This window comes from Podarcis muralis, chromosome 6 (genome assembly GCF_964188315.1).
Source record: "Podarcis muralis chromosome 6, rPodMur119.hap1.1, whole genome shotgun sequence".
Taxonomy (NCBI): Eukaryota; Metazoa; Chordata; class Lepidosauria; order Squamata; family Lacertidae; genus Podarcis; species Podarcis muralis.
The window spans coordinates 47,703,816-47,720,291 of record NC_135660.1 but is presented as its reverse complement, the minus strand read 5'-3'; the positions used below and the strand labels follow the sequence as shown (position 1 = coordinate 47,720,291).

Below are 16,476 nucleotides of genomic sequence, written 5' to 3'. Positions count from 1 at the left end.
CTACGGTATAGTGTGAACATCTAGTATAGTGTAAACTTTTATATGCACTAGTAAACCAAAAAGTTTCTGTGACTCACTTTATTGCAATATTTGCTATATTGCGGTGGCCTGCAACCGAACCCACAATATCTCCGAGGTTTGCCTGTACTATGTAGGATAAGAAGTGCAAATCATCTTGTCACACCTTAGTGATGTCATTCACGTATTCACAGTATGTGCTTTTCAAATCAATTTTAAATATAGTAACAACACTGATACCATTTGCATCCGGAGATGTTTCTACCACAAATGAATTTGCGAGCTTTCCCCGAATATGTTTTGTGGTCCCTCATGACTAAAAGAAGAAAATGTGAAATACATTTGGGTATGGCCACGCACTTCTTCACAGTCACTGGAAGATCCAACACATGAAACACTCCAGTGCACATTAAAGGTAAAGGGACCCCTGACCATTAGGTCCAGTCTTGACCGACTCTGGGGTTGTGCTCATCTTGCTTTATTGGCCAAGGGAGCCGGCTTCTGGATTATGTGGCCAGCATGACTAAGCGGCTTCTGGCGAACCAGAGTAGCGCACGGAAATGCCGTTTAACTTCCCGCCGGTGCAGTACCTATTGATCTACTTGCACTTTGACGTGCTTTTGAACTGCTAGGTTGGCAGGAGCAGGGACCGAGCAACGGGAGCTCACCCCGTCGTGGGGATTCGAACTGCCGACCTTCTGATCGGCAAGTCGTAGGCTCTGTGGTTTAACCCACAGCACCACCCGTGTCCCCAGTGCACATTGGGCGATGGCAAATCAATGAGGTTTAAAGCCATTATCTTTGCGCTGGATTGTGCTTCATGCTACTAGTTTCTGTGTTGTGAAGGGCCAGGGGGGTGAAAATCAAAAGCCAATACCATAACAGGAATCGAAAAGCAGCATGGGGTCAAAATGATATCTTGAACTACATCTCATCTGACTCCAGCCGTGAGCCTTGTTAAAGAAGAAACTACCATGGAAGAAATAATGTTTTAGATGTCTGTGAAAGCAGGCTGTCTTGCCAGGTGAATTAGATTCAAGCTGCTCATGGGCTGAAGGAGGGGAGATGTGTGGAAAGGGAGCCTCAGAAATTCTGCACCCTTCTCTAAAGTCACAGATGAAATACTGACCCCGCTCTGAATCAGAGCGATCTGAGGAAATGGTTGATCCAGTGCTGTCCATTCGTATTCGCTCGATCTCCTGAGAGCCCTGCAGCTGTTCCAATCTTCGCTTTAAGAATCTTTGCTCTCTTTCCAGGTTATCAAGCTGGTGCTGGCTTCTCCTGTCAGCCTCTTCAAGTTTCTGCCATGATAAAAAGCAAGCAAATTATTGTTTCTTGACAGCTACGGTATGTTCTGCCTCCACTGTCAGAGGCAAGACGCCTCTGAGTGCCAGCTGTGGGAATCACAAGTGGGCAGAGGGCTGTTGCGCCCCAGAGCTGCTTGTGAGATTCCCATAGGCATCTGGTTGGCCACTGTGAGAACACAATGCTGGACTAGATGAACCTTTTCTTATGTCCTTACGGAGGATTTCCCTAGTATTTTTCTGCAGACTCATTTCCCTCTGTTGACTAACATCTGAAATGAATTATGTTCTCGGGTGGCACCGAAACAGCTTGCTGGTGGTGGCAACAAGAACGAAAACATCTCTGTGAGGATTCTGGTGAGTAATTAACAGGACAAAATCAAGGGGAGATCGAGTATAGCGCTTAATTAACGCGGGACGCTGCACTGTCAGCTCTCTCCATTAGTGGATCATAGTCTCCTGACCCAGGAACATTCAGCCCTGTTCAGATTATTTAAGTGGAAAAGGCATTAGAAGGTTTTTTTTTTAATAAAAAAGGTTGGTGTACCCTTGTTCATTTGGTTTATTAGGTATTTCTTCGAAGCAGTTTCTCAGTTGAACAGTGGTTTATGTAATCTGCTGCAGACTCCTTTGATCGCAGCTGGGAAATCTTACCAGGCCAGTGCACAGGGTTTCCTGATGGCCAGCATGTTGCGTAACTCTAAAGTCATCTCAGGCTAATGCCATCCGTTTAAGCAAGCACAGTTCCCCTCCCTTGCTAAGCCTGAGCTGTTCCAGTGTGTTTAAGCACATCCTGATCCCTGTGAGCCTGGCACTACCCTTTGTTAAAGCAAACCATCAGGAGAAGAGTCAGAAAAACTGCAAACACGAGCACCTGCTGTGTTGCTTCAAAACAGTTTGGCTCTTTCTTTGTGTTGTTACTGACTATTGTGCTGGCTTTCCCTTTTCAGGGCATTAAAAAAAACCCAAACAGTTAACACTGGTGGTCCTTAGCAGCATTTCCCTGTAGCATGTGGCCTGGCTCACTTGCTTAAGTTACCTGGAGTAATTTGTGCTGAACATCAGATTCTCTCTATGGCACACTTTGGTCTAGATTATGCTGAATGATCTTTCACTGGTCTTGCCTTGCTTCTGAGATTGGGCTTGATTTTTAACAATTCCATCCAGCTCAAATTCTACTATTTCCCCCCTTTCCATCTTTGAAGAGTTTAAAGCCCAACTTGAAACTACACTTCTGCTGCTATTATTAATGCAGCAATTTTGTTAGTCTTTAAGGCAGTAAGGGACACTCTGCTATTTTTATTTCAGTTGTGCATATTACAGTTTCAGGAGAAATTCTAGCCAAGTAAACATCTTATGATTTCAGCCATATTATTTACTATCCTGTTTTCTTCAGTATTTCAGTGGTATTTATACACTCAATATATTTGAGAGTTAATTTACAAAGAATGCCAGCAGAAGGGCACATCATTTCAAATGATCCAACTCTTAATTTAATTTTGTGGAAAAATCTGCATTCTAAGACTATGATTAATGACATAATGAATCACACCAGATATAAATTTTAGGCGCACGTAGTAAAGTGCAATAAACTCATTGCATATAGCCGAATGCCTTTCCAAAGCATTCATGCTACATATTAGTTTTGAACTTATTCAGAACCTCCTGATCTTGAATATGCTATAGGAACAGGCTGGGGAAGACAGAAACCTTCCCACATCTGACTGCAGCTTCTCCTGCAGTGAATTCATTAAACTTTGGTATCTTTCTATTATAGTTTCTAACATGAAGCTGAGAGCCGCAGTTTGGATATTATAGTGATTATAGTCTGTTAAAACTCCAGTGCAAGCCCTGCTGGAATTAATGGCGTTAGCACAATAAATATTTTTCAATTGGCTCCAATGGCTTACAAACTGCAGTGTCCTGCACAACTCCTGTTGATTTTAATGGCATTGGTGCAAGACAAACTCTTGGTGAATTTCCTGGTTTGTGAAACTGCAAATGTTCTGGAGTTTTAAAAGAATCATTTAAAAACAAAGAGTAGCATTTCAGGAACAGTATTCCCAATGCTAGGTCGATCTGTGCATTAATGGCCAAACTAAGGCTGCAATCCTATGCACACCCTTACTGGGACTCAGTAAAGTCTTATTGAATTCACTGAGCCCTTTTCAAGTCAGCATGCATAGGACTATGCTGTAAGAAAAAACTTACAATGTAATAATGTTATGGTACTAATCCTCCAAGGTAGGGTGTCAACTTTCCTTAGTGCAATTATGGCTCCTAGATAATCAAAACTTCATTACCAGACTAATCTTACTGAAACGTGCTGGAAAAACACAAAGAGATGCAGCTCTTACCTTGATATGTGCTTTGGCTTTGTTAAGCAGCCCGAGGGTTGTGTGCCTGGAGCAGTCAGGTCCTAGTGGTATCAGAACTTTTAAACGTTCTAGACACAGGCGGAGGTGAGCTCGTCTGTGAGGAAGAGATGTGGGAGTCAGAGCTGCATTTCATTAGTTTCCCAAACAACAGTACCCCAGTTCCCCCAGGCATCTGGTAACAACCTTGTTGTTTCAGCCGCACCTGACATTCAACAGATTTCACTTTACGTGGCAAAACTCTGACCTCAATAGAATGGTATGCTCAATAAGGCACATGCAAAGGGATTAACCAGATGATCTACCCCATACATTGTGGGGAAAGTCAATCCATTGCCTTCCTTATAGTTACCATCTACAGTAACCTAAGACGAAGTTTATTCCCAGACATAAATGCAACGACTGATTATACATGGGCAACACCTATCACATACTCATTGGAGTACTCCTGAATTTTTCAGTGTTCAGTAAAGAAACTTGGAAATGCAGTAGCCCCATGTACTAAAGAGGGCTCAAACCAAGACGGCATGTTCAACACCACCACCATTATTCTTCCATCGCATGCAATTATTTTGACATCCAGCCACTGTGTTTAGGGAACCGATTCAAGATGTTTCCTATTAAAAGATCAACAAGGAGCCTAGGATTATACAATACCACCATGTAGTGAGCACAAGACATACAGTCCTTCATATGTAACAGTACAGAGGGCCTTCTTGGTAGTGGCGCCCTCCATGTGGAACTCCCTCCCTTCAGATGTCAAGGAGACAAAGAACTGCATAATTTTTAGAAGACATCTGAAGGCAGCCCTGTATCGGGAAGTTTTTAATGGTTGGTGTTTTATTATGTTTTGATATATGCTGTAAGCCACCCGGAGTGGCTGGGGAAACCCAGCCAGATTTGGGGGGGGGGGGGGAATAAATAAAATATGAATAAATATTATTATTAATAATACTACAAATGAGTCCATGGCAAGGATGCAACTTGAAACTACCTCTCCTCAATAAAATACAGCATTCTATCCCCTGGACAAATGCAGATCCACATGTCAATGTCCTGATGAATATTAGGACATCAATACCAGACTAGCTAACTCAAAATACAACTGCATATCAGACTCATGATTGACTGCTAATTTGCATTCTTTAAAATACTGTCTACTACAGGACAGGTAACAGAAGCCTAAATCAAAGTAAATATTACACTACAACAGCATCTACCAAAAAATCTAACCTTGATTGGCTTAGGCCCAATGAGCAAAAACAAAACAGAAAAAAACAAAAAACTTTTTAACACTTGCTAAAAGATATGGCTTGAGGGTTGTTGGTTTTTTTTGGGGGGGGGGTTGTAATCTTCCAGGGAATAAAGCAATACAGCTTTGGGTAATTCTGCTTCCCTTCAACACTAGAATGACTGGCTGAGTCAAGAGGCGTTTCTTTGTCAACCACAAAGATTTCAGTGGAACACAGGAGTATGCTAGGCTTAAACTAACATAAAAAAGCCTTGAATCGTGATCAGAAGCGAATGAGGAACCACTGCAGATGCCAAAGCATGAGTGAAACATACTGCTAGTGACCCACTCCTGTCAGGAGACAAGAGGCAGGCTGGTGCATTTTTTGTACCAGCTGGAACTCCTAAACAATCACTCACAGCCAACCCACACACCACACATTTGACAAATCCAGCTTGAAAATCACAACTGACACAAACACTGGTTGTCAGGACACCCTTAGATACAAAGGACCACATCCTTTTCAAGTCTTCTAGCATGGTCGTCCCTGAAGCAGGGAGAAATCACTACTGGCCCCATAGAAAACGATCCAGATATCTTGAATTATAGTTCACCTGCCACTGGGCTTCTACTTGAGAAACAAAGGCAAAGGGCAAAGACAGGTGCACATGAACATTTATTCATTTAAATAAGAGCAACTGCACTTTCCTATAAAATACAGTGGTACCTCTGGTTGTGGATGGGATCCGATCCGGAGGTCCGGCCGGATCCAGAGGTTTTCACAACCAGAGGACCACTTCTGCGCATGTGGCTAAACCCAGTAAACTACTTCTGGGTTTGCCACTTTTGCGTTCCAAAGTTTACATAACCAGAGGTACTACTGTAAAGGTAAAGGTACCCCTGCCCGTACGGGCCAGTCTTGACAGACTCTAGGGTTGTGCGCCCATCTCACTCAAGAGGCTGAGGGTCAGCGCTGTCCAAAGACACTTCCGGGTCACGTGGCCAGCGTGACATCGCTGCATCTGGCGAGCCAGCGCAGCACACGGAACGCCGTTTACCTTCCGGCTGGTAAGCAGTCCCTATTTATCTACTTGCACCCGAAGGTGCTTTCGAACTGCTAGGTTGGCAGGCGCTGGGACCTAACGACGGGAGCGCACCCCGCCGCAGGGATTCGAACTGCCGACCTTTCGATCGGCAAGTCCTAGGCGCTGAGGCTTTAACCCACAGCGCCACCTGCGTCCCTAGGTACTACTGTATCAGGCATCAAAAACTTCCCTGAACAGGTCTGCCTTCACTGTACTCTTTACAATGCCTACTAAAAACATGTCAGCTCCCCCACTTTCAGGAAACCCAATGAGGGAGGGGGCTGCAAAGTTTATTGTAGGGCTAAAAGCGGTGAAGGGAGCCAGGGAGAGAATTCAGAGTTACAGCTAGAGGTGGAAAGAAGCTGTCTGGATGCCAAGTCACTCATGGAAAGCAATAGAGGACTGGATCTGGAATACAAGTTTCTCAGAAGTCAGGTCTACCCAGGCCTCCCTGCTGCTCAGTCACGGATCTACTAGAAAGGGCAGCCTTGGATTCTAGGTATATATGTGCATATGTTTACTTATTTGGACCCTTTATTTCCCACACACCCCATTCCCTGGGAAAAGTCCTTCATCATATCTCCAGTTGTGGCTGTTCCCAGCACCTCACTAGATAAAAAGCACATCTATCCATTCTCAGGTCAAAATAAAGACCTTCCTGACCACGATAAGACCATGCAGACTACACTGAGGTGAAGTGAGGAGGCACTGAACACACAGAATTAAGTTGGAGCTCATTTTGAATTCAATATGCAAAATTATTTTATTAAACACTCCCATCAAAATATTTAATACAGTGCCACCCACATACATGGTGCTTTAAAGGAATATATGCAAAGGAGCCAGTTTCTTCAGCTAAAAACCTGAATTTCAAATAGGATAGGAAACAGGGAGGCAAGGTGAGGACAAGTTATATTCCGCCCCCCCCCCCTGAACCGTTTTTAAGATGATGCAGAACACTCAACAATGGCCAAAATGCCCACTTTCTGAACTAAATAAAGGTAGAGTTGGTAGCTGTTTGTTCTTGCGTCCTTCGCCTGAAGAAATCTCCCCAATGCTCATTCACAACCTGCGACTGAAAGTGAAATCCCCAAATCGATAACACCATGACGTCAGCCTCTCCGTTTACACTGAAGGCCTCCCGAGTTCCTGAAAGCCTTCATCAGTCATGTTCATAGACAAAGGAGGGGAATGCAAGCTCAGTCCATCTGAATGAAGGCCGAAAAATTAGTCTGGGTGCTTCATTTACATTTTGTATTTCACATGGACTATTGTTAGTAATTTGAAAGGAGTCCAGGAGGGGGGAGGTGTTGGTAATCGCACAATTATATCACTGACAAGCAAGGATGATTAAGGGTGGTGGGGTCAGGGGTTTGGCTGATGAACTGTCAGAGGAAGAGGAGCACCCACTAGAAAGGACAGCCTGTCAGTGTTCGTATTCCAAAAAAACTCTTCACAAAAGGCTGTAATTCACTTGGAAAAACAGCCCCAAGGCTCTGGCTTTGTCTTTGCTGGATTTGTTTTTTAACACATAAAAAAATAAAACCTTTAAAAACTCTGGAAGACAACAATGCATACTAAACTCCTTCCATTTCTTGCCCCGGCTTTCGTATCTTTCCTAAAATGGAAAAAGAAAAGTATATAGCACTTCACCCATGCTGCCAATCAAGAGGGCCCCACAACTCAGATAACAAAATTATATTGACAGCTGCTGGTTGACACAGGGAGTTGACACAAGTTAATGGTTCCCACCCCAGCAACAGGTGCACTTGCAAATGCCTTAGGAGGGCTTTGCTGGACTTGAAGGGTAGTGACTAATTTGAATTAGGGGAGGTCCATGTAGGACTGTTTATGCAAATACACTCAGATTTGTCCAGCCATCTCACTGCAGCAATGTAAGATCATTGTATGACTTGAGGGCACAGTATAACTATGGGTAAACTAATTACATTGCTTTAATTGTTATGCAGAAACAAGTCCTCTTGTCTGGCAGCTCTGAAGAAGGGTGACATGAAATTGAGGGTTTCTATGTTGACAGGACGCATAACCCACATCTTTGACACAAAAGGGGCACACAGAGTAGATCACAGTTGTAGTAGTAGTAGTAGTAGTAGTAGTAGTTATAAAAAAGCTCCAAAGGAATGACAAAAAAAACCCAGCTGATGATGTATAGTACAAAACAGCAGATAAAGCTCTCACAGTGGCTTCCAAGGTTTTAAAAAAGCTTGGAGGAATAAAAAGGTATTTGATTGCTGTCAAAATGACCATGATGTAGGTGAGACTTCCTGGGAAAAGAGTTCAGAGATGGCTCTCTCCAGGTCACTGCCTTGCCTCCAAAGGTAGAAGCACCCAAATGAGAGCTTTGAGACAGCAAACTCAGTGACTGGGTAGAAAAGATGATCCAACACCCGCCTGGGTCCTAAGCTGTGTAAAACTTTTAAAAACTTTGAACAGTCACCACGGGGGCATCTGAAGGGACCACCTGCCCTGAGGGGAGGGGAGGGGAGAAGAAGCACCAACAGCTTCTTCTAAACAAACAGGTTGTCTTTTCCACTTTTTGTAACCCTTCTTTAAAAAGCAGGTGCTTATTGCTGTAATAATCTTCCGTAAGCCGCTTTGTGAGGTCTGCCAGAAAAGTGCCATACAAATACTGTAAATAAATGAAAGGATCTTGCTCTTTGTACCCGACATGATATGTGAATATTTCTCATGGCTATAAACTGTCTACTCAGAAGTGGCTCTGATTCATGGACTCAGAGAGAGAGAGGAATCCATGCATTCAGCTTCAGGGCCTCACTAGAAGAGCAGAGGCTTTGCATAGCAAAGATCCCAAGCTCACTTCCCAACATCTCCACGAAAAGAATCAGAGAGAAAAGAATTCTGAAGAAAAATCTAGAGGGTTGCTGCCAGTCTGTGTAGAGTATACTGAACCAAGTGCACCAAAGTTTTGATTCGGTAAAAGGTGGTTTTCTGTTTTCCTTCAGAGATAGTCAAAATGCAGAACATGATAGTTACCAGGTAACACATTTCATCACCTCTCAATATTTGCCCTTTTGCTGGGTAATTACCTCCCATAGCATTAGGAGTCAACCTTACCAGCTCTTAATATGCAGGTTATGCTGACATAACATAATATCTCGCCCAGACACCAGGGGTGAAAATATTTCCTCAAATCTAAAGCAGTGCCTTTAAATTCAGAAAAGCTTTCTGTACATAATAGGGCGGCTTCCCATCTCTGCATTTTATCAGCCTTGCACATTTAGATAATCTAGACTACCATTATATTTTAAGCAATTAATTCCAAGTGGTAGATGTGGATGAATCCATAGTCTGCAGGAGACGTAAGGATGAATTTTTAGATGGTCAGTATTGGGAGTTGGAACCAGTGCAAAGAACTGGTGAATTTCATATCCAGGTGGTAGGCTTGTGGGCTGAGTCAGAACAAAGGCAATGTTCTGCAGATAACGTCCTCCTCTGCAACATGTTGGAGAATCATTTCCTCTCTGTATCTACACCGTGTGACCTACGTAGATGTTTCCTGAAATGCTCCTAAATGGACAGGCAAAGTACGCACCAACTGGCTGTTGCGCATCCTGCAATCCAAGCAGGATGGGAGTTGACCATGTGCTGCTTAGTATCACAATAAATCCTGCAGAACAGGATGCTTCACAAGCAGATGACCTATCAGGCCAAGCTTTGATATCAAAGTTACCAGCTTCCCCACCCACCAAATGTCCCTTATTCAATGACATCTAGCAGGGGCACTTAGACCCTGAGGACTTAAATCTGTCTCCTTAGTCTACAACAGGACTTTCGCAGAGCAACAGGCACCCTTATTTAAAATACATATCAAAGGTGCCCAGGCAAAAGGACTAAATATTTGATGCAGTTTATGATAGGAAGGAAAGCAGGTCTAACTTGGGGGCGGCTTTGTTGAAGGCTCCCTGAGAGAGGAACTAGGAACTGTAAAGCTCCACTACTTATCAAGAGAATCTGGTTTCAGATTAAAACACATGCATAGATTATTCCAGCAGAAGAGGGGAGAAACGTGGAAACTTCCCACCTTTTCTTTTGAGGGAGGGGCATCAGTACAGTCATATTAATCCCCAACAACTGCAACTTTCACACTTAGATTACTGCAACCTGCTCTATGTGGGGCTTCCCTTCCACTTGGTTTGGAAGCTGCAGTGAGCACAGAATGCAGCAGCTAAAATACCGAATGGTATGGCTACTTCTACAGATATGACACCAGTGCTTAGGGATCTGCAGTGGCTGCTTATCTGCTACTGAGCCAGTTTCAAGGTTTTGTTACAGGCACATAAATCTCTAAACAACTAGAGATCCGAATACCCAGCAGATAGCCTTTCCTACAATAGCCCAACTTGACCTTTACAGTCATCAGACTGTGGATTGCCATCCAGAAACCTTACAAAAACAGCCCTTTTCCAAGTGTAGCCCCAACCCTCTGGAAAACTCTTCCCCAAGATACTTCAAACATATCTGAAAACTTGGTTGTGTGTTACTCAGGCCTCATTCTGATGCTTGAGCAGGTTACCATGTTCAGTTGCCAACTTGTTCATTTAAGTGATGAAACTTTTACAATGCGATTATTGTACTTTGATCTTCATTTGTATATTTTACTGTATTTTGATCTTAAATTCTATATATTGCAAACCACTTATGAGAATGCTCCAAAAATTCTATGTGGTATATAGATTCTCTTTAATAAAAACCACGCACAACTCTTTCAGGTCATATTTGTCTGCCAGCAGACTGACACACCTTTTGTACTGGTATAAACAAGCAAGCACCAAGGTTGACCTGGTAGCCTATCAACCACACTCCTGATCTTTATTGGGTAAAAATGACTGACGCAAGGCCCTTTGCAGAGACAGGAAGTACCAGTTTCGAAGCACACCGCTTTTTGTAGCACTGAAAGGTATCATTATGAAGGAGAACAGTGTGGGAGGAATGAATGAGGCCAGCTTCCATGTTCATACTGACCTAATAAAGGAAGGTGCTTTGCATTCTCAAAACAGGCCACAAGTAGTTTTAACACGTTAAAACACAAGAGAAGACTCCTGCAAACGTGGGTCAAATTCGACTCTGCTATGTAGCTACAGAGTCTGGAGTTCTGCAGCTTTTACATCTCTCGACAGAAAACTGCTGGCTAGCCATAAGAGTACACGTGCAAGATCCATTTGAAATGAAAGAGGCAGAGATCCTGGCTGGATTAGGCTGATCTGATGCAAAGGTGGATGAGATCCAGTATGTTTTGGGAGGCTCACCTTGCCAGGCAGGCATGAGAAAAGCCTACACCCACCGACATTCCTTAAGTGGGCGCACATGGATGTAATTTCATATTTCCCTTGAACAAAGCTTATGCGACAAGCACATGAGTGCGTGTTAAAAGACAGATTGTTCACCCTGCCAGCCTGTGCTTTCTCCTTCTCTCAAGCTATAAAACCCCACACTGCAGTGTGTCACACCACAGTCGGACGGGTCTCCTTCTCCTCCTCTCACTTGGTGAGCAGTCGCCCATCTGCGGAGGGCTGCAATTTCAGAGATACTCTCCACAGTTACAAATGACATCACTCCCTCTGATTATATAATGCTTGGGGAGGAAGCCTATTTTTATGAGCATTTACTGCATCGCTCTGGAGCCCTACTGTACCACGCACATGCAGGGCCAGACACTGCTTCCTCTGCCTCTTGGGCACAGTGACGGCAGAAATCCTGCCAAAACCCGAAGTTTATGAATGATAATTGTAGATTCCCTGCAGATCAGGGCTAGAACACTGAGGGGGCAATTCAGGGAGCACTTTTTTACTGTTTTAAACACCAGAATATGAGGTCTTTGTGCACCGCCACAATTAAGATAGGGATTCCTACTAAAGCTACCACATTAGTGCTGGTGGAAATGTTTACTCACAGTGATAGCTCCACGAACAGCAATATTGCACAAGAACCAGTCACAACAAGGTTCCCCCCCCCCACTACCACACCATATTCCCAGTGGCGTCAGAACCCGGTGTGGAGGCTATTTCCTTATTCAGAATGATCCCTGTGAGAAGCCTTTTCCATGTATTCGGACAGATTTGTACATTATGACCATCTCATAGAAGTGGCTTTCCCATGTGTTGGTGGTTTCATGAGGCAGCACTGATGCCACATTATAACTGCTGCCCAGAGCCACTGCCATATGGGAGTGTTTCCCATGCTTTTCCATGAAGCCGCTTGTAATGTATGAATCTTCACCCAATTTCCACCCCACCCCCCGCCACTGCATTGTAACATTTTGCAGACCTCTCACAGCAGGTATGCAAATGGATTCTAATTTCTTGGGGTTAAGTTTGAGTTAAGTTTTTGGGATGCGGGTGGCGCTGTGGTCTAAACCACTGAGCCTAGGACTTGCCGATCAGAAGGTCGGTGGTTCGAATCCCCGCGACGGGGTGAGCTCCCGTTGTTTAGTCCCAGCTCCTGCCAACCTAGCAGTTTGAAAGCATGTAAAGTGCAAGTAGATAAATAGGTACTGCTCCGGTGGGAAGGTAAACGGCATTTCCATGCGCTGCTCTGGTTCGCCAAAAGCGGATTAGTCATGCTGGCCACATGACCCGGAATCTGTCTACGGACAAACGCCGGCTCCCTCGGCCTATAGAGTGAGATGAATGCCGCAACCCCAGAGTCATCTGCGACTGGACCTAACAGTCAGGGGTACCTTTACCTTTCAGTTTGAGTTTACATTGGAGACTAACAGAAGTTAAGCAGATTTTTTTTTTTTAGGCTCACTGCACACTAAAAACATATTAAACTCTGCACCAAATGGGGAGCCACACAGACTTCCACTATGAGAGACAACAAAAGTCACTTCATATCCTCACATTGGAGAGGGCAGGAGAGGGATAACCTCCACCCCCAAACCTGGGATTTGCATCCAATATAAGTCATACTCGGAACAGATCCACTGAAATGAATGGACATGACTCATTTAGGCCTACTGATTTCAATGGGTCTACTCACAAAGAATAATTTAGCTAGATACAACCCCCAGGGATTTCCAGTTAAGAGTTGTAAGATACCAGCAGGTCATATCTGACCACAAAGTACATGGACACAAATACTTGCAATCATTTTTAGCCTCAGATTATATGCAATGTCACTTGCATTTCCCTTCCTATTTTGCAGCTCAATGTTTAACCATTTATCTGCAAAAGGAAAAAAGAGTTACACTAAAAAGGCTCTAGAAAAACCCATTTTTTTCTGACACACAATAGGTTGATGCAGGCAAGGAAAGGAATGATTTTGTATTTACCCAAGTAGGCAAAGATTGCTAGCTTAAATATATCTTTGGACCAATTCAATTAATGCAAACCAAAAGGGGCTTAATTCAGGAATCATTGGCACATATTATTTATTTATTATTTATTAGAAGTCGCAGCAGCAGCCATTTTTATACAAGAAACAAGAGAATGGGGTGCAGAGACCCTCTCATACTTTCTTAAGGCTAAAGATATGCCCAAGGCTGCATTGCAAAATTCCACATGCAGGAAGTAGTAGGATCACAAAAACATAGGTGACATATTCAGCACTTTTTAAACAATGGATCCCCCCCTTCCCCATAACTGGGCCAGCTACACAGAACACACAATGTCGCTGGTTTGGCATGCACAATCTTAAGAGAACCCAGTCACATTCTGCTAAGGTACCATGTGGCTTAACACCAAGTGTGTCTTGCAATGACGCACTTAAAAGCCTTATTCTTTTAAAAGGGGAGAAATGTCCCTAAAGGGAACAAAGTTTTTTTCTCTCAGTCACAAGCCTAACTCAATCCTCAAATCAGAAAGCATATTTGCTTGAATAGGGGCAGAGAAGAGGAAAGGAAATGTTCCTGTCTGAATTTGTTACACAATGGTTACTGGATAAAAAACAAACCGCACACACAAAAACACAGAAAGCGTATTTTCAAGAAATAAAGTGTGTGTGTGTGTGTGTGTGTGTGTGTGTGTGTGTGTGTGTGTAAAAACACAGAGTTAAATTGTATTCTTCAAAAATGCAGAGGAGGGAGGCATCGTTTAGGAGAAAAATAATGGCTGGAGACAAGCAGCCAAGCCTGTATTAATAAATCATTGCAAGAGTATCATTTTGGGGCCAAGTAATAAGAGGCATCTGCATAAATTCTGCATGTTCAGAGAGAGAGCAGGAAAGCAAGCAGGGGCATCCTTCCATAAACAATTCCCAGGTCATATGCTTATCTTGTAAAGCCATCATATGACTTGACGGGTTTGCTTCATCCTTAACCCAAAAGACAATCAAATCTTTCTCTCTCCTTTCCACCCCCCCTCTCCCAGCCACCCTTCCATTGGCTGCTGCTGTTTCGATGCAGGTTCCTATTGGGCAGTTTGTTCTCTAGCAGAGAAAGGACGAAACCCAAGATTTTGCTAAGTAACAAAACCAGAAATGGAAAGCCAGCGAAGGGCTGGGGATGGATGGAGACTGTATTTCCTTTGCTATAGTGTTACATAAGTGCTCCAAACCCTTGAGCCAGGCACAGTAACACGGCTGTGGCTTTCTGCCAGTCCTCGGTAACTCTGCTCATAGGTGCAGGCTGTCAAATACAAATGCAAAAACACATGACCTTACTCTCAGGAAATACACAGCTGGCAACACTGTTCAGAAACAGACTCGGCTACCACAGTTTAGAAAGCTTTTTGAAGGCTTTCATACTTTTTGCTTAAAAAAAATATAATGGAGCCAAATGGAAAGCACTGTTTTCTCCTCCTCGATGGAAGCTGCCGTTTAATTTTCCTCCCCATTCAGTAGTTCCAGCCGATTAAGAGATAAGCTGCATTGAAATAGTTTATTTACTTAAAAGGCTGCACACCCTTTCAGCCAGAGCTTCTAAGTAAAGAAACTCTGAAATCAAGTCAACAAAATAAGAAATGTAAAAAATTAAAACACAGCAACTAACGTAAGGCGTTTGGTTAAACACAGAAAAGAGTAAGAAGAAGAAAAACTGCAGCTAAAAATAGAGAAGCAGCAATAGAACCAGATAGGGAAGCCTCTTCCCCATTTTCTCGAGCGATTTACTTGAATCCAAAACATGTGTGCCAGTGTAGCTACTGGCACGATCAGGGTTTAATTGGAGACAAAGTTCAGTCCTGGAACATATGAAGTCAAGAAATAAAATGCCCTTGAGCTCCTGCCCTTTCACTTTCAGTCTTTTGTGGCACGAAAGCAGGCTACAAACACACCCTCAAAATCCCCTTTCCCAGAGACTAAACTAAATACAGGTTGGTCACGTAACCAAAACAAGGACCAAAACAAGATAAGAGCAGGCCTGAAGGAATTTCCCTGCCTTCCTCCGGCTACTAATATAGGAACATCTTGTACCCCATTCCCTCCAGACATGTCCATTCACACCTTTAAATTCAAAGCTATGTGTACCCCTTTCAAAGGCTTGTCTCCCAATGCAAACACACTGCAAATGTCACTACTAGAGGCTTGAAACCCAGGAAAAAACCTGGAAGAAGGGGGAGGACCCCCTTCCCAATTTCCCCACCCCCTTCACATCCTTAATCTCTACACACCCAGGAAAACAACTGCCACACCTGGTCTATTTACATGCCTCTTCAGCTGATACTCTCCTCAAGAGGGGAGAGGAGGTGAACTTTATATCAAACAAGGTGACTGTATTATGCCTCATGTAATAGAAGGGTTAAAGAACCTTTTTTGCTCCCCTTTTCCCCATCTGAGCAGGTCGGTGGTGCCCTCTAAGCACTCAGGCAGCCACCACAAAACCCCTTACGTTCCTCCTAACCCCAGACAGGGGTGCTTTCCAGACATTCAAAGCAATTGCTTGCAAGGGAAGCAGAGATAGCATCCAGCTTACCTGTCCCTCCCTGGAGACCAAAGTAGCTTGCTTTTCTCTGTCAAACCCCAACTCATACACACATGTAGTGCAACAACAAAAAGGCCCGGGCACATGACAGGAAAATTCCCTGTAGGTCTGGCAGAAATACACAGAAGACCCCAACGTCCATGTCTGGCAACAATCTGTGGGACCTTTGAGGAAAAGCAAGTGGGGCAAAGCAAAACGGACCTTCATCTGCTTAGCTTAGAACAACACACAAATGGTTGTTAGGCATGTGCTACAGAAGGTATAGGCCAGGATAAGAAGCTCTGTGGCACTCCAGAAGTAGTCAAACTACAGCTGCCATCACTCCTAACCACTAGCCGTGCAGGTTTGGGCTGATGGGAGTTGGAAATTCATCAAGATCTAGAGAGCAAAAGGTTCTCCCATCTTTAGTGTATAGGGCTGCAACTGAATCCCTTTCAAATTGCTTCACAATTTAAAGCGTTGTGAAAGCGCAATATGAAGAAGAACTCATGTATTGCTGTGGCTCTGGGAAATCTGTGTTCAAGTCCCAACTCAAGTCATGAGCCTAGGTAACTTGTTCCTTAGG

General features: G+C 43.7%; 1 protein-coding gene and 1 long non-coding RNA gene across 4 annotated transcripts in view; one reads left to right on the top strand and one right to left on the bottom strand.

Moving 5' to 3' along the window:
- MXI1 (MAX interactor 1, dimerization protein) overlaps nt 1-16,476 on the bottom strand; it is an 80,899-nt gene that overhangs the window by 9,122 nt on the left and 55,301 nt on the right. For all 3 annotated transcript variants that reach the window (XM_077930222.1, XM_028730320.2, XM_028730321.2), the window contains exons 4-5: nt 3,680-3,794; nt 1,148-1,319 (exon numbers count right to left, since the gene is read on the bottom strand). In XM_077930222.1, the coding sequence (XP_077786348.1) occupies nt 1,148-1,319; nt 3,680-3,794 (287 nt within the window). The remainder of the gene's footprint in view (nt 1-1,147; nt 1,320-3,679; nt 3,795-16,476) is intronic.
- On the top strand, nt 3,792-10,757 carry LOC144328001 (uncharacterized). Its single transcript, XR_013393195.1, has 2 exons — nt 3,792-5,802; nt 6,174-10,757. It is a non-coding gene; the product is annotated as an uncharacterized LOC144328001 (long non-coding RNA).